Source organism: Anomalospiza imberbis, chromosome 17 (assembly GCF_031753505.1).
Source record: "Anomalospiza imberbis isolate Cuckoo-Finch-1a 21T00152 chromosome 17, ASM3175350v1, whole genome shotgun sequence".
NCBI classification, from domain to species: domain Eukaryota; kingdom Metazoa; phylum Chordata; class Aves; order Passeriformes; family Viduidae; genus Anomalospiza; species Anomalospiza imberbis.
Window position 1 is genome coordinate 12604494 of NC_089697.1, and position 17974 is coordinate 12622467.

General features: G+C 47.4%; 1 protein-coding gene across 2 annotated transcripts in view; it reads right to left on the reverse strand.

The window, feature by feature from the left end:
- Window positions 1-14377: 14377 nt before the first annotated feature.
- DOK5 (docking protein 5) overlaps window positions 14378-17974 on the reverse strand; it is a 32703-nt gene continuing 29106 nt past the window's right edge. For both annotated transcript variants that reach the window (XM_068208035.1, XM_068208034.1), the window contains exons 7-8: window positions 17022-17142; window positions 14378-14973 (exon numbers count right to left, since the gene is read on the reverse strand). In XM_068208035.1, coding sequence (XP_068064136.1) covers window positions 14906-14973; window positions 17022-17142 — 189 coding nt within the window. In that variant the 3' untranslated portion in view covers window positions 14378-14905. The remainder of the gene's footprint in view (window positions 14974-17021; window positions 17143-17974) is intronic.

Sequence of the window (17974 nt, forward strand, 5' to 3'; positions counted from 1 at the left end):
TCATTACTTATAAAACAATAATATAAATTTTTAAAAATAATAAATATTTGAACTCAAACTCCAAATACTATCTTAACCACTTTTCAATTCTGGCTGTAAAACCTAATGAGAAAAATGAGGAATTTCTTTTCCTCAGCCAGTCCAGTGGTGCCCACCTGGCTGAGCTCTAGCTGAGATTTCCACCCCAGCTAATGGCTCCTGAAGCAGCATTCAGACAGCATGGGCATTTCACTGAGTGTGCTGTTAAATCTCCATTAAATCCCGTTTAGACACAGGTTTCTAATTGATCAGCCATGGTAACAGAAAGGAAACAATCTGACTGGGCAGGTGACACCCGGAGATTCGGGGCATTTGAATTCCTCACTCCCCTGGATCTGTTCTGTTCTGGGGGAAAAAAAAAAAAAAAAAAAAACTTAAACAAAAAAGGCAGGAGCTACTTGGAAGTGAAACCCTCCAGCTCCTTTCATTTCCAAATCAAGTCTAAAGTCTCTCCTGCAAGGTTTATGATGATTAAGAATTCCAGGATATCCAACAAATCCATGCCATGCACCAGTGGCTTAATCCCAAAGCTGCAGGAAATATTTTTAAATGGCAAAATAATCTATTTAGAGAGCAGTCTTTTGAGTAGGAAACATGAACTTGAGGGTTAACCGAGGCAGCCAGCTGCAGGTTCCAGGGGGATATCAGGAATTCCCTGGGAAGATGGTGAACTCCTCTTTGCCAAGGTCTCCCAAAAACCCATCCTGTGCTGCTCCTGCCTTCTGGAAATGCCTTCCCATTTTTAGCACTGCTGCACACAGATTATTCCACACCGAGCCAAACCTGAGCAGCAGCTGATGGCAAAGCTGGCAACACCTGAGCTCATTAAAGATTTACACAGACCTCATTAAGGAAAAAAGAAAACTAAAACAAGTGCAGAACATCCCAGTGCTCTCTTCCCAAGTTCCACTGCTGGTGCATTCCTGATCATTCTGCTTATGATGAGTGTAAGGTCAGAAAATAATCTATATTATTTATATGCTAGTATTTGTAGTAACTTGTATTATTTATATAAACAATTATTTATTAATACTATATAATATTATATTTATATTCATTTATAATTTTTATTAATTACTATTATTTCTATTGTTGTCAATTATTAATAATTGACATTTGGATGACATCTTGGAAAATGGGTCACCAGATTTAACCATATTCAGCCTCATTCTCAAGGCCTAAATTACCATTTGCAAGGCTCTCCCTGGGGTGGGATTTTCAGGAAAAAAGGAGGAATTGCCTGGACCTCGCTGGCCACCGAGGGCCCATAAAGCAGAGACTCCTTGAAGGGTCAGTGTGGGATCATTGCTGGGGTTGGAATTATTCTGAGAATTTCTCAGTGATGGCAATGAGGACTCCACAACCAGCTCGGGGCTCATTTCTGCTCTTTTTTCATGAAAATGAAATCCCTAGCCCAGGAGCAGAGGCACGGGCAGGCTCAGAGGGATGGACAAACACTTGGTGAGGAGGCAGAGGGACGATGAAAGCCGCAGGCAGGAAGGGTTTCTCCCCCGGGCAGCACCAACAGGAGGCTCTGATGGACACAGCCTCGAGGATTTTTCTGCCCCTGTCCTTTTGGTGAGCAAATTTCCAAGTGTTTCCCCCCCACACCAACCCATGCCATGTGGGTGACAGCCCAGCAGCACCAGCTCCAGCTCTTCCTGCAGGAAATTTGGTTCATAAATAACTTTAGAGCTTAAGGACATTAAAATCATTGGTGTTTACATGGAAAGTAATTGAATATCAATCAAAACACACTGGCAACCTCCTGACAGCTCCAGTTCTGCTGTAACTCATGGAATTAATCAAGGCTTGACACTGTGAGATGTTATTGCAAAGGCTGAGGAAGGGGCAGGAAATTACAAAGTTAAGGAAAAAAAAACCCAATATAATATTTTTTTTTCTTTACTTCACTGTATGTGAAACATTCCAGTGGAGGAGAATAAGGCCATGAAAATGCTGCCATAGTTCAGACTCAGCTAATTTATCTTTCAGCAAGAAAAATCCACTAAGATTACGGTGAAAGTGTTGTTTCAAGCATGTCTTGACTTAATCACAACAAAAATGACATTATGGCACCTGCACATCCTTGGAGCACACCTGTGTTACCTCCTCTGATTCTTAGATGTGTCTCCCATTCACTAATGAGGGGAAAGACCAAATTAACTGTATTATATTAATATTCCTCTATTTCTGACAGGAAAATTAGCAAGGGAATCCAGTGTCCCCTGTGCTGCAGACTGAAATCATCAATTCTCCCTGGCTACAGGAGAACTTTGAAAGACACAACCAGGACAAGGTTTACAAAAGTTCTAACAAACACCACTTGGTTTTGATCAGCCACCACGGCTTCTTTGAAGAATTTCAGCCACAGAATTCTACATTTCACCCCCCACTCAGGGCAGCACCACGTGCAGGTGATCACTGAGTTTCTGCTTTATTCCTAAACCCCTGGGGCACAGGGTCAGGGGCTGTGGGCAAATATTCACCTCAGTGCAGGGATTCACAGGATTTCTTCTGCACAGCCAGGCAAAAAGAGCTAGAACTGGTTTTTGTACGTCAGCAAGATATCATCCTACCTTCTGTCATCTCTAATCCCCCCTGAGATTCCCCAGCTGGTGGGGCTGCTCCAGGAATTCCTGCTGCACCATCCAAGCCCAGTGCTCAGGAACATCTGCAGAGCCCTGGAAGCACATCACCACATTCCATCGTGCAAATGAGTGTTCAGGGCAGCTTATGATGAGTGTAAGGTCAGAAAATAATCTATATTATTGATATGCTAGTATTTATAGTAGCTTGTATTATTTATATGGACGATTATTTATTAATTTCAATACTATATAACATTATATTTATATTAATTTATAATTTGTATTAATTACTATTATTTCTATTGTTGTCAATTATTAATAATTGACATTTGGATGACATCTTGGAAAATGGGTCACCAGATTTAACCATATTCAGCCTCATTCTCAAGGCCTAAATTACCATTTGCAAGGCTCTCCCTGGGGTGGGATTTTCAGGAAAAAAGGAGGAATTGCCTGGACCTCGCTGGCCACCGAGGGCCCATAAAGCAGAGACTGCTTGAAGGGTCAGTGTGGGATCATTGCTGGGGTTGGAATTATTCTGAGAATTGCTCAGTTCAGTGCAGCTAGAGCCTGTCCTTAAAAGAAATGGGACACTCAGGAGCACAAACAGGCACCTGGATAATCCAAGTAATCTTCATTCCGCTGGTACCGACATGCGAACACCACAGAGGGTGTTTTCCTCCTGAGGCTGCTCCTGCTCTGACATGCTGAGGAAAAGCTCTGCTGTAGAGAACATTTGCAGAAAACCACAGGATATTCTTCCCTGCTCCATCTCCCCTCTGCTTTTGCAGCACAAACAGGAGCAGGTAAGCTCAGACCATCTGCTGAGGAGGTGCCAGCAGCTCGGGGAGCAGGGGGGGCACTCTGCCATGGGCTCTCTGCTCCCCAAATGACCTTCCTGAGAAAGGCTGGTGGCACAGGCACATTCTTCTCTCTCTCAGGATTTTTCATAGAGCAGCACAGAGGAAAGAAAGAGAAAACAATTTCTATTCCTGCTCCTTGTTTTTCCCATGTGGGATGTGTTTGGAGAATTGTTTACCTGGGGTGATTGCTTGGTTGGGTTCTGGTGAGGATTGTTGGAGCTGATGGCCAATCCAACCCACCTGTGGCTGCACTCTCAGAGAGGGGCACGAGTTGTGAGTGAGATTTGGTAGTTAGAAAAGCAGGTTTGTGGTTTTAGTATCTCCTTTAAACAGTATATTAATGGATTATAGCATAGTTATAATACAGAAATCATTCAGCCTCCTGATCTGGAGTCACACACCAGCATTTCTCCCCACCGGGTTCACCTGCATTCACGATAGGCAGGCACCCCCCAGCAGCTCCAGCCCACTGCTCTCCTTGCTGGTTTCTGACACTCTGCATCAAAAGAAAGGGCAAAAAAACAGCCAAGCAGGTTTCAGTTTCTGAAAAGGAAGAGATTTAAAGATCATTTCAGCTGGCAAAGTGCCACAGATGCTCAGGAAATGAAGAAAGCAAGATATTTTAAACCTCACACTCTATTCCCACATAATACAGCAAGGAATATAAATACCTTCTCCTCAAAGGTTCTGGCAGAAGATATTATTTTACTCCACTTAGAGCTGTTTTTAAAAATGAGCTTGGTGAGCAGATGTTGAATTTACCTCTGTGGAAAATGAAGTCTGCTTTTCATCCACAGGACGAATCCAGGCACTCTAAAATCAGAGCTGACAAATCTCCCCTGAAGTTCCTCTGCTCTTCACTGCCTTTTGTTGCACCCATCATTATGATCCAAATTAATTTTTTCCAGTCCTCCTCCTATTTGCCCAGCAGGTGGAAACACCACGTGCCTGATTTTTAAATGTGCTTTTCCCCTTCTTTATTAGAAACAGTGAATTTTATACTCGAAAGAGGAAGAAAACACCTGCAGTAAGTCTTCAGTTGTGTGGAAATCATTTGTTCTGCAGTCCTGAACTGGTGTCCAGAAAGTGTCCTGCTTTCAGTGTCCTGTCCAGAAAGGTCTAGAGGGATATTCCAGACCAGAACTTTCTCATGTGCTGCCTCCTGCTGTGAGAAATTGCATTCACTGCCCCTGATGGCTTTGTCCACCTGATATTGTCACATTAAATACCCAGATCTTGAGTCCCCTTTTAATACCCTGAATTAAAAGCCATATTAGGATTTTAATATTAGCAAATATTTTAATATTAGCAAATATTTTAATATTAGCAAATCTTCCCATCACCAGGGTGGCAGTGGCTCCTCCAGATCCTGATTTCCTAGGAGTTAATTAGTGCATGGCTCAGGGTAAATCAGATTGGAAATTTCCTGGGGGTTTAGATTTGGGTTAAACCTCCACCTGCACATCATTTAGAGGCCTTTGCTGCACCAAGCATAAAACAAAGAGCAGAGGAAGGCTGAGCAGGGCTGGGGCAGAACCTTGAAGTGGTGAAAGGCAGAGAACAGGGCACAGGAGGCATTTTCAGGAGCTCGTTCTCATCTCCAGCTCACCCACAGACAGGGCAGTGATATTTAATACCTCAAACCTCAATAATACATTCAGCAGCAATTCCTAAAAGTAGAAATGGCTTTTTCTGCGGCAACAATAAAGGCAGATCTCTTGGGAAAGCGGGAATAAAATGGTTTTGTTTGTCTAAAATATGAGCTGTGAAAATAAATAGCTGCTTCATACAGAAAATGCCATTCAAATAGAACCCTGCACTTTCCTTTTGATAGGATATTAAACATGACACTGGCACTGTCTGAGATCCCTGCCCAGCTCCCATTACCCCACAGACACCTCTTGATTATACATTTTGTTTTGGCAGTCCTCACATGCCATGTGAGTCTCTTCCTGCCTTGTCATTAATTCCTGTTACACATTTGCACAGCTCCAGAGCCTCCTCAGGGGAAAGGCTCTACAACATATTTAAGAAGTAGATTTATGTGTGCTTGTGCAGATGGACCCTCTGGAATAATTTATATTTTGTAGGGATGATAGCTCAGTCAAACACATCTGACTGGCTTTTGTTTTATTCCAGTGCAAGAACAACAACATCCACAAAGTCAGAGGCACAGAAATAAACACAAAATACAGTGGCACTGCCTGGGAGCTCAAGGAACAACGCTGCCTTCAGTAGTGGAGGTATTCAGCACTGAAATAGGAATCAATCAGATCTGTTAATTCAATCTGCTTCCCAAAAGCTGGAGCAGGTTGCTGGTTTGCCTGCTTTGAGCAGTGCTGAGAGTGAGCGAGCTCCAAGGTAAGGGGCCTTCCTTTACTCCTTCCCTGCTCTAATCCTGCAGGTATAATTACTTCAGAGCCCTGCCCTGATCCAAAGCACGCTGAAATTAGTGCAGCCCTTTCCTCTGGCTGCTGAACTCGCCTGTCTCCCTGCACTGGGGCTGCCTAAGGAGTGGAACTAATACAGTTTAAGGGTGCACAATTCCCATTCATGTCAGAAAGGAGAGGATTTCTATGGAGATCAGCATCTCCTGATTGCATGGCTAATCACTGCCTCCCCGCTCCACAGGCGAGGCAAATAAATATTTTTCCTGGGAGTGAATGAATCCAAAGGTGACAGCCGCAGTGATGGAAGTTAATGGGGAGAGCAGCATTTCAGTGGGAGGAGGGATAAATAAATCCTGAGCTCTCAGGACACTTCACCAAACCTGGGGGACAAGGCTCTGCCCTGCCCAGAGCATCCCCACAGAGAGGAGCTGGTCACCCCAAAACCAAACAAACTGAGAGGAAAAAAGGGGGAAATCCTGCTTGGAGTGAGAAAGATCTCTGCAATGAGCAGGGCTCTGCCTCAGCTCCATCCTTTCTGCACCCCTCAGGCTCCCAAACTCTGGTGCAGAGTGGAAGAGTCAGCACCTCCTGCCTTGCTCTGGGGGGACACAGGGAATTTCACCATCTGCTAGGATGCTTTGGAGCTCACAGGAAAGGGATCAGCAAAAGGAAGAATACTTGGGCAAGCAATTCTGCACCTTGCACATGGGGAAAATAAATCTGTGTGCATTGGCAGGACAGCCTGGGGTTTGTTCTTCTGATTAGGGATGGTATTGCCCTCCAAGTTTTACTTTCTAGAAGCATTTGAATGGTTCCATGATGGAAAACAAGTGGAGAGTGGATGGTGAGAACTGTGCCAACATAATGCCTAAACAGACCGGGCAGGTGACAGCCTTACCTGAGAGCATCCAGCTACCAAAATCATAAATCATCCATCATGTTAAACCCCACTTTCACAGCTTCAATCAGTTCTCTCACCTTGGTTAGTCAGAGAATCAGAATCATCTGCTTTTAGTTTTCTGTCCCAGCACGTTTTTTTTTTTTTATTGTTCCTTTCCTGTTCACAGCCACAACTTAACATCTATTTTAACCACAGCTACATCCCCCTGCCAAGAATAATTGAAGTAGCAGCTGGTTTTAGGTATCAGCAATTTGCTGGCTCCAGAGCAGTATCTCAGCACACCTTCTGCTGGCATCTCATGGTTTCACTGCAGAGCAGAGTCGGGAGCATTTGATGGAGCAGGCACGGGTGTTATTCAATTATGGGCACTCTGCTGATTTCATGGCTTACATTGCTTTTCATCCTTGGCTAAATGGCCTCATTCCATGTTTGACCACAGGCAAAACCAAAGTGCATGCTGTGGGCACAGCAGAGACCAGGAGTGTTTAATTCATATATAATCAATTCCCTGTGTGGTATTTACAAATCTTTATCCCATCTCTTTCCTCCCGGATGAACCCCCCTCCCCCAGCTCCCTCAGCCACTCCTCACAGGACTTGAAAATGATTTATTTGAAATAATGGCACGACACAGATCTCTGCACAGTCCATTCAGGGTAGAAAATGCAGGATATTCCTGCCTGAGCTGTGGAATGATTAAAGGCTCTCAGCAGGAATGGCACAAACACTGGCAGAGGCAGAGATGGTTCATACCCAGCACTGCTTGGGTGCCAGCTCAGAATTCCCTCAGGTGCCTCCCTGATGGAATGAATCCTACCTCCAATCCCTGCTGCAGGAGAGGAAATGGATATTTCAGTTATCAGCGTGTTCTGCTGGCCTTCCACAGTCACTAGGAGTAAAACAAGGAGGAGCTGTTCTGGTCCCAGCATCCCAGGCAGCACAGGGAGGTGCAGCCAATTCCCAAAATCCTGAGGGAAGCCTGAGTGCTCCTGGATGTTCATCCCCTGGGCTCCTGCAAGGTCCCCACGGAGCAGCAGCACTGGAGAAGCCTCTGGCAGAAAATCCCATCCCCAGGAGGCTGCACTGGGTTTTAAACAATTTAATCTCTGCAGAATGCCCAGGTGCTGGGCAGGGGGGATGAAATGAACCCTTTGAGTCTCAGCCTTTCCACGAGCAGTCACATCCTCTTAGAGGAGGCAGGAGATAAATGTGGGCTGCTGGAAGGAGCCAGGAGGATCTAAAGCTCTCCACCCTGTGTGGAAATTGTAGAAGATGACTTTTGTGTTGCTCCTGCCAGAGAAAAAATTCTTTGCTAAGAGAAACAGCAGAAGGCAAATATCCCAAAAGTAGAGATAGCAACTGAGGCTTGCCCCCAGAGAACACCAGAATTCCCAGATTGTGCTCTGGTTTGGTTCTGGGCCCTGCAGACCAGGGCTTTGCTGGAACCCAAGGGATTCCTCCAAACCTGGGGCAAAACATTCGGGTCTCAGGCTCTGCTTTTGAACGTGACAGAGATAAGAAACTGTTGCTTAAGAAATGGAGAATTTGGGCTGATGTTGCCCTGATTTTTAAGAGTGTTAAGTTTTGTTTTATAGTTCTTTTAAAAGTTTTAAAGTTCTCATAAAACTTCTTTAGCCTTCTAAAACTTCTAATCTTTACATATTTGAGAGTCAGAGCTCCCACACAATTTCATATAGAAATAGAACAGTTTGCATGTTTCTCTGTGGGTGGAGAGAAATGATGGATTGATCTTTGGACCAGTGTGGCTGGAGAGGTGGCAATTCCATCCTCCAATCCACGGTCACCTTTGGAACTCTATAAATCCCAGATGTTTGAATAAAACTGGCTCTTTTGAACTTACCAAGCTTCTGTGTACTCATTTCATGTCCAACAGCGACAGGCTGAGATAAAATTAATAAAGACTCCTGTACACACCAGTCCTCAGGCAGTGCTGGGATGAAACAAAACTCAAAATTCTTCAGGTTCCAGGAGGGAGGAAGCAGGAAAATGCTGCACCAGCATCTTGGGAATTGGAGATTTTCTGACACTGTGAACTCGTGCACATCCCAGGGTAAAAGCTGTCCCTGGCAGAACCAGCGTGTTATGACAGAGGGTTTTTGGGTTTTTTTTCCTTCTCACATGTCCAGCTAAAAGATGCGGTGCAGGAATTGCACATCCCTGTCATGGCTTTGCTCTGTCCTGCTCCCCACAATTCCTCCTGCTCCGAGGAGAGTGGCAGCTGTAACCCTGCCCGCCTGGCAGCCCTTGCCAAGGACATGGAAAGCACCCTGGGCTCCAAAGAAAATGGACATTTCATTAAAGCAACATGAAAAGGCCCTTCCTTGCATTTGTTAAGATATGTTAAGTTCACAGCAGAATAAAAAAGTAGAGGACGCAAGGTTAGGGAAAGTCAGCCCAGGAAGATTTCTGAGAGACAAAATTAAAGCAATTGCCAGATTTTAACTGTGGCTTGGGAGAAATTCTCAAGAAAAGAAAAAAATAACCAAAAGCATCCTAATGAGCACAAGTAATTAAAGCTCATTTTAATGTGTTCCTTAACACGTAGTTTGTCCAGTAGGGCCAGATCCTTCCCTACACTGTTTTATGTGGTCCTTATCCCATTGTTTCTGAAAATGGTAGGACTTGTACTGCAGGATTATCCCGGGGACTGCAGGGGTGCCATTCCCACTGTGAGGATGTGGAAAGTGAAATATTACAGAATCCTGGAATGGTTTGGTTGGGAAGGACCCTAAAGCCCACGCAGTGCCAGCCCTGCCATGGCAGGGACACCTCCCACTGTCCCAGGCTGCTCCAAGCCCCATCCAGCCTGGCCCTGGGCACTGCCAGGGATGCAGCAAAGAGGGAAGGAGTAAATCCAGGCTGGACTGCAATAGAGCCGGGCCCAGGTGGGCATTGCTGGGTTCCTCACCTGAGCCCACAAACTGCTCCCACAGCCCAAAATCCCTTCGGGAACCGCGGGTGCTCCCCGGGTCCGCAGCGCTGTGGCAGCCGGGGCGGGCCAGGACAAGGCTGGCACTCCAGGATCCCACAGCCAGGACAAGGCTGGCACTCCAGGATCCCATAGCCAGGACAAGGCTGGCACTCCAGGATCCCACAGCCAGGACAAGGCTGGCACTCCAGGATCCCACAGCCAGGACAAGGCTGGCACTCCAGGATCCCACAGCCAGGACAAGGCTGGCACTCCAGGATCCCACAGCCAGGACAAGGCTGGCACTCCAGGATCCCATAGCCAGGGCAAGGCTGGCACTCCAGGATCCCATAGCCAGGGCAAGGCTGGCACTCCAGGATCCCACAGCCAGGACAAGGCTGGCACTCCGGGATCCCATAGCCAGGACAAGGCTGGCACTCCAGGATCCCACAGCCAGGACAAGGCTGGCACTCCAGGATCCCACAGCCAGGACAAGGCTGGCACTCCGGGAGCCCACAGCCAGGACAAGGCTGGCACTCCAGGATCCCACAGCCAGGACAAGGCTGGAATCCCGGGATCCCATAGCCAGGGCAAGGCTGGCATCCCAGGATCCCACAGCCAGGACAAGGCTGGCACTCCAGGATCCCACAGCCAGGACAAGGCTGGCACTCCAGGATCCCATTGCCAGGACAAGGCTGGCATCCCGGGATCCCATAGCCAGGACAAGGCTGGCGTCCCGGGATCCCACAGCCAGGATAAGGCTGGCACTCCGGGATCCCACAGCCAGGACAAGGCTGGCACTCCAGGATCCCACAGCCAGGACAAGGCTGGCATCCCGGGATCCCACAGCCAGGACAAGGCTGGCATCCCGGGATCCCATAGCCAGGACAAGGCTGGCACTCCGGGATCCCATAGCCAGGACAAGGCTGGAATCCCACAGATCCCATAGCCAGGACAAGGCTGGAATCCCACAGATCCCATAGCCAGGACAAGGCTGGAATCCCACAGATCCCATAGCCAGGACAAGGCTGGAATCCCACAGATCCCATAGCCAGGACAAGGCTGGCATCCCAGGATCCCATAGCCAGGACAAGGCTGGCACTCCAGGATCCCATAGCCAGGACAAGGCTGGAATCCCACAGATCCCATAGCCAGGACAAGGCTGGCATCCCTCGGCAGCCACTGGAATCGCACCCGGCAGACACAAACACTCCCGCCTGCTGCTGCTCATCCCCTTGTCCCCTCATTCCCTGTACCCTGCGGCAGGAAAACCAAAAATTCATCTCACCAGCGCAAAAAAAATCAGTCTTGCGATGGCTTGGAGCAGATGAACCTCCCCCTCCTTTTACCTGCAGGATTCCCAGAGTGTTGAAAAGCTGGGAAAACACTCATGGGCAAACCAACCAGCCTGAATGCCTCAGCACCTAATTCCTTTCTTTTTTTTTTTTTTTTTTTTTTTTTGGTCAAAACTTACTATCTTTCTTTATAAGGTCTTTTAAGGTTAAAGTATTTAATTAAGAAATGACACTTAAATTATTTTCACTTTTAACTTAATAACTAATCACTCCAAGTCCGCAATGCGGACTTCTTTGTCTAATTAGAAAATATTGCTTCAACTCATGAAGAAGAAGGTAAAGGAGAAGGACTAGTTTCTGCCTTAAATTTTTTATCTTGTTTTATAGATATTACTATATTTTAACGTTTTCTACTGTGTGATATTACACACTTCTAATCAAAAATACACACTTAATCCCAGTTCTGTCAATCAAGTTTGGAAGCCTTCTCCACAGCCTCAGGTCAAATGTAGTGTTGTTCTTCTGGGGGTCAGAGTTTGTCAGCACAGAAAGTCTCAAACTCTCAGCATCCAGAACTCCAACATCAGAACCCACAGGCAATAAAAAACAACCACAACAAACTTTTCCCCGCATTTGTAAATCCAGAAGTGCGGAGCAATCAATAGAGCCGAGGCCTGGGGTCTAATTAGAGCCTTCTGTCTGAAACCAGCTTTTCTTTAAACAGTACAGGGCTCCTGGTAGGGGCAGAATATTCCCTAAAAAATCAGAGAATGGTTCATTAGTGTTCATGGAAACAGAGGATCAGTCTGCCCTGGTGAAAGTTAATGAGTACAGCAGATTTCACATCCTGGCCCTGATCTCAGTGCCTGAGGCTGCAGGGTTGTTATCACTCCCCAAACTGCTCAGCTACAGGGCTCAGATATAGCTGTCCTCGAATTAATTTCATCTGTGTGACTATTTACATGAGTGCAAATCTGCCTGCAAGTCACAAGCTTCTAGAGATACTCACCTGCTTTAATATTAATGAAGCTTTTCTGCTGTACGGTGTAAGGGAAAGGAAAACTGAACACAATTGTAAGAATAAGCATTGAGAAAAATAAGCATTGAGCTGGAAAAAGAGAAGGTGTTTCACCCAGACAAATGCCAAACCAACCCACTTCAATCACTGCCTGCCCTCAAGAAGGCAAAAATTGCTTTATTAAATCTTGGTCAAGAAAAAAAATGGAAGATCTCCTTTATTCAAGAAAAAACAACAACAACAAAAAAAGGTCTGACCTATGATAAAAATACCTCGAGGTTTTGAGCAACTTTTAGCAAGTCCTGGTGCAAATCCATGTCCCTTCATCCCTTTAAATGGGAATGGAGATGATGTGACCCATCCCATTTCTCCCAGCAGCACCAGGATTTATTTCCAGCAGCTGTGTTGCCCTCTGTGCTATTTAAATCATGCTTTTGCTACCTGCAATAAAAACATCTACCAAAAAAAAAAAAAAAAAAAACAAAAAGGGAAGTCCTGACATTAGGTATTTTTTCTGTAATGCATTTGATTCAAAGATTGGCATTTTAGGATCATTACCTGCTGTGGTCTGGACTCCCTCTATCCACCGTGCTGTTCCAGTTTGTTGGTTCAAAACCTGGAATAACTTCTCAGCATGGATCTGAGACGTGGGATGAGCAGCTCCACACTTCCTCCCTGCTCCTTTTTTCCCTTTCCCCTAACACATCTCCACTGCTCTGGCCTGCAGGTGGATTTTGTGGGATGAAAGCGCCCAGGGGTTCAGCACTTCCCTGAGGCTGGAGGATATAAAAAAGGCCATGCTGGAATCCCATGGGGCAATTGAAACCAGTCTGTAAATTGGTTCTTATTGTCCCTTTTACTCAGAGCCCTGCCCCTTGGTGGGGGGCTGTTTATGTGGAGGGTCCCTGTGCAGGGCACTCTGGAGATGAGGCATTCCCAAGGATGTGGTACCCACTGAGCCCTGGACCCCACAGCCCCACAAAGGGTTTGCAGCACGTTTTCTGAGTCCATCTCCTCAGCCAGAAGCACCGGGAGGATCCACTGCAGTTCTTCCCAGGTGTGCCAGCATCCACGGAGCCTGAACAGCCAGCTCCAGAGCCAGGGAGCCCTTCCCACTGCCAGGAAGTATCGGAATTCAGCTGACCCCAGATCCAGGGAAGAAATGCTGATGTCTGCTCCAGACCAGGAGGCTGAAGCACAGCTTTATTAAAACTATACTATATGACATTAATATACTATTTAAAGAGATACTGTGCTATTCTACACACTTACTTCTTACTTACCTGTCTAACCAACTCAAACTCTGACGCTGCTGAGAGCCCAACACAGCTGGAGCCCACTGGCCACTGACCCCAAACAACCTTCACCAGGACCCAACCCAGCCATCACTGCAGGTGAACAATCTCCACACCACATTCCACATGGGGAAAACAATGGGGCAGGGATAAAGATTGTTTTCTTCTCTCTGTGCTTCTCCTGAGAGACAGAATCGTGTCTCTCTGTCCAGAGAGTGTGAATGTCACAAGGAAGCCATTCCCTCCAGGAGCAGCAAATCCCCTCATTCCCTCTGAGCCAGCAGTGATGCAAGGCTGACTTCATGTGCTGCTACCAAAAATCAAACCAAAGCAGCTTCTTCATCCTGTGTCACCCCCACCCAGTGATTCCCAGCAAAGTGAATTCCAGGCTGTTTCCAGCCTTCCCAGGCAGTTTCACTGGCAAGAATCATCTCAGAGCTGGTTGATTTAATGACCCTTCATTTAAAGGCCAAGGTTAGAGTGGCTTTTTTTTGGGCCTTCTTTGCAGTTGGAGTTTTCAGCCACAGATAGCTGTGTCCTATCAATCACTGCATAAAGGTGAATAAAAGCATTTACTGAACTGCCATATCCAGATAAAACAACAGCTGCTGCCAGGGAGGGAATGCATTAGCAGAAGCAAACCTGGAGGATAAAGACTTATTAGTCACAACATGCCTTTGAATCCCTTCTTTGTGTGAGCTGCTCAGCTCTGGGATGAACATAATCCCTATTTACAATAAATTAAGCTTATCTTTGCACTGTGGGGTACCTCCCATAACGATGGCAGATTGATTTTGCTTCCTTCAGAAACACATTTACCTGCACCACTCTCAGGGTTTGGCTTCCCTGAGAGCCTCCCTCTCCCCTCCAGTTCTGTCCCTACAGTAACACTCCTGCACGTGGAAATCCAGCATTTACCTTTTTCTGTTTTCAACTCAAAGCCCCAGACCATAATCCTGTCCTAGAAGAAAATTAGCTTGTGCTAACTGAATGACTAAAAAAAAAAAAAACAAAAACAAAACCACTGCACCACAAATTGCGTGGGACTTTTTTTACTTTTTTTATTTTCAATGGTTACAGAGATGGAAATAAATACAGGAAAGAGGAGATTCTTTTAAAAGAAATCAATCAAGTCTTCAAACAGGAGAAATTGTATCCAAGAGCTGCTTCAAACTGGCCACCATTCCAGAGATCAGGAATAGGGTAACAATAATGGGAATAACTAAAGATAAGCATTGCCACAAACCAGTGTCAGGAGACAAAATAACCACACCACAGCAGGAGTCACATATTTACAACATACCTATCATACAAAACCAGTGGGAAGTGTTTAGGGAGTGATTTCTTCTCTGTCCAGCTGTAAGATACAAAAGATACACCAGAGGGTTTGGTGGTTTGCTTCCTCTCCCCAGGATCCACAGAAGTGTTTCTGCTTTTGGCAAAGTTTAAAAAATCCTTTGTATTGCAAGAATTTTCCATCCAACCTGAACTTCTCTGTGTCTCCATCCTTGGTTGTCATCAGCACTGTCATGCACTGGGGCAGATGGTCAGAGGACACAGAGTTTGGGAAGCTCTGCCTGGATTTTTATCGGTGCTCCGACCTGTAGGTTGGGAAAGTGTCCGTGCGATGGAGCTTCAGCGGGCTGGAAACATCTTCACAGAGCAGATGGAGAAAACAGAAGAACCCAGTCAAACACAGGCACCCCAGCCAGTGATTTACACACAGATCAATTCATTAAATCCAACCCTGCTGAATCTGCTGCTCCAGCTCAGAAATATCCACGCAGATTTTATTTACCACTTCCTTCAGAACAGACACTTATACAAAGCAAATTAAGTTTTTTTTCAAACTTCTGAAATTTTCTTGCACTTAAGAGGTAAAAATGCTCTTTTAGATCCTTTTTTCCCAGTCTAACAAGCAAGCTATTTTTCTAAATATAAAACAAGTGGTTTGTACCCCTGCAGCCTGTTTATCTCGTGCCAGCTCCATGCAGAATTACTGATTTAATAAAGGGTTTTGTGGAAAGGCACAGCAGGGCCAAAGCACAGACTGTGCCACAGGCTGCCACCAGCAGCTCCTCCTGCCATGCCCTCATCCATGAACAACTCTGAGCAGACAGGGAAGTGCTGCTTTCATCCTCCATCCCTCTGCATGGAGCTTTCCACGTGCTGCCTGCCCCCTCTAGTGTTGGAAAGAAAGAACCAGGAAAAACATTAAAACATTTCCTTTAAGGTTTTTGGGTTTTTTTGGTTTTGTTTTTGTTTTTTTTTTGGTTTTTTTTTTTTGGTTGGGATTTTCAATTCTGCGAACAAACAACTCCACGGAGCGGAACTTGGCCCTGCTCCTCCGAGGTCTGAGCATCTCGTGCTCCAGGAGGGGAAGCACATCAGCACAAGGCATCAGTGCTGCACATCAGGTGCTGCACCTTCCCCTCGGCAGGAGCCTGCAGCTCAGAGAGCAGAGCAGCAGTTCAGGCTGAGTGTCACCCGTGAGTGTCACCCCCACGAGTGTCACCCCATAGAGCAGAGCAGCAGTTCAGGCTGAGTGTCACCTGTGAGTGTCACCTGTGAGTGTCACCCCATAGAGCAGAGCAGCAGTTCAGGCTGAGTGTCACCCCTGAGTGTCACCCCCACGAGTGTCACCCCATAGAGCAGAGCAGCAGTTCAGGCTGAGTGTCACCCGTGAGTGTCACCCCCACGAGTGTCACCCCATAGAGCAGAGCAGCAGTTCAGGCTGAGTGTCACCCGTGAGTGTCACCCCCACGAGTGTCACCCCATAGAGCAGAGCAGCAGTTCAGGCTGAGTGTCACCTGTGAGTGTCACCTGTGAGTGTCACCCCATAGAGCAGAGCAGCAGTTCAGGCTGAGTGTCACCCCTGAGTGTCACCCCCACGAGTGTCACCCCATAGAGCAGAGCAGCAGTTCAGGCTGAGTGTCACCTGTGAGTGTCACCTGTGAGTGTCACCCCATAGAGCTGAGCAGCAGTTCAGGCTGAGTGTCACCTGTGAGTGTCACCCCCACGAGTGTCACCCCATAGAGCTGAGCAGCAGTTCAGGCTGAGTGTCACCTGTGTCACCCCCACGAGTGTCACCCCATAGAGCTGAGCAGCATTGGGGCTCAGTGTCACCTCCATCAGCGTCACCCCTATCAGTGTCACTCCCATCGGTGCCATCCCCATGAGTGTCACGCCCATGAGTGCCACCCCCACGAGTGCCATCCCCATGGAGCAGAGCAGCGTTCGGGCTGAGTGTCACCCGTGAGTGTCACCCCCACGAGTGCCATCCCCATGGAGCAGAGCAGCGTTCGGGCTGAGTGTCACCCGCATGAATGTCACCTGTGAGTGTCACTCCCATGAGTGCCACCCCCATCAGTGCCATCCCCATGGAGCAGAGCAGCATTCAGGCTCAGTGCCACCCTTGGGCGGGTGGCAGGCGTGGCTCAGTGCCACCCTGGGGGCGGGTGCAGCTCAGTGCCACCCTTGGGCGGGTGGCAGGCATGGCTCAGTGCCACCCTGGGGGTGGGTGCAGCTCAGTGCCACCCTTGGGCGGGTGGCAGGTGCAGCTCAGTGCCACCCTTGGGCGGGTGGCAGGTGCAGCTCAGTGCCACCTTTGGGCGGGTGGCAGGTGCAGCTCAGTGCCACCTTTGGGCGGGTGCAGCTCAGTGCCACCCTTGGGCGGGTGGCAGGCGTGGCAGTGTCCTTACCTGGCAGTCCCAGGAGCTGCCCGGTGCTGTGCTGCCGGGTGATGTGGTGCCAGTAGGCGCTGCGGGGCAGGGGCACCACGGTGCCCAGCGACACCGCCCGCTCGCTCCTCCTCAGCTGCAGCTGCAAGGCAGGACAGGGCTCAGGGACAGCCTGCAGCAGTGGGACAGCACCCCCACGGCTGAGCTGCCTCTGCAGGGGCTGCAGACTCCATGATGGGGTGCTGGGGGGACACAGTGCTGCTGAAAAAGCTGTTTGAGAGGGTGTGCAGCTGCTGCCTGTTGAATTCAACAGCAGCTCTGCAACTGGTGAGTCTGTGGGCACTGGGGAGATGGAGATTTCACATCATCTGTTAAAGATGTTACTCCATCAATGCAAGCCAAACAAACTGTAAACCTATTCAGGGTCACTGCAGAACTGACCCTGCTTTCTCAAAGTGGAATTGTTCTCTCAACAGGTTGCTCCATCACTTCTGACCCTGCTGGGCTACAAATGTTAATGAAGTTATGCTGACCTAGCCTGGGTTAATTTGAAGCTGCTTAATTTAGTCGCTGTTGAGTGCTCGTCTCATCTATCCATCTGTCTCCACTGAAGTTAAATTTAGATATTTTTGAACAAGAACTCCATTAAGTAGAACTGAGAGGTTCTTGGTTTCAAAGAGAAAAGTAAAGCCCAGCAAAGATGGTGTTAGGTGATATTTTACTGGGAAAGGGCAGATCAGCAGCACTGCTGGCTGCAGGTGAGCTCTTCTCATATTTCTGAAAGAATCCAAGTGGCCAGCTCTTCCCAGGGAGCCTGTCTGGCCCTTCCCAAACCACCCCTGCAGCACAGACAGCACTTAGGAAATAGAAAACCAACCTCATTCTGCAAACAGACTGACGAGAAATGCTTCCTAACAAACTCATGGTGCTGATTAATCACAGGAAATTAATGAGCCTGTGCACTGACAGGAGTG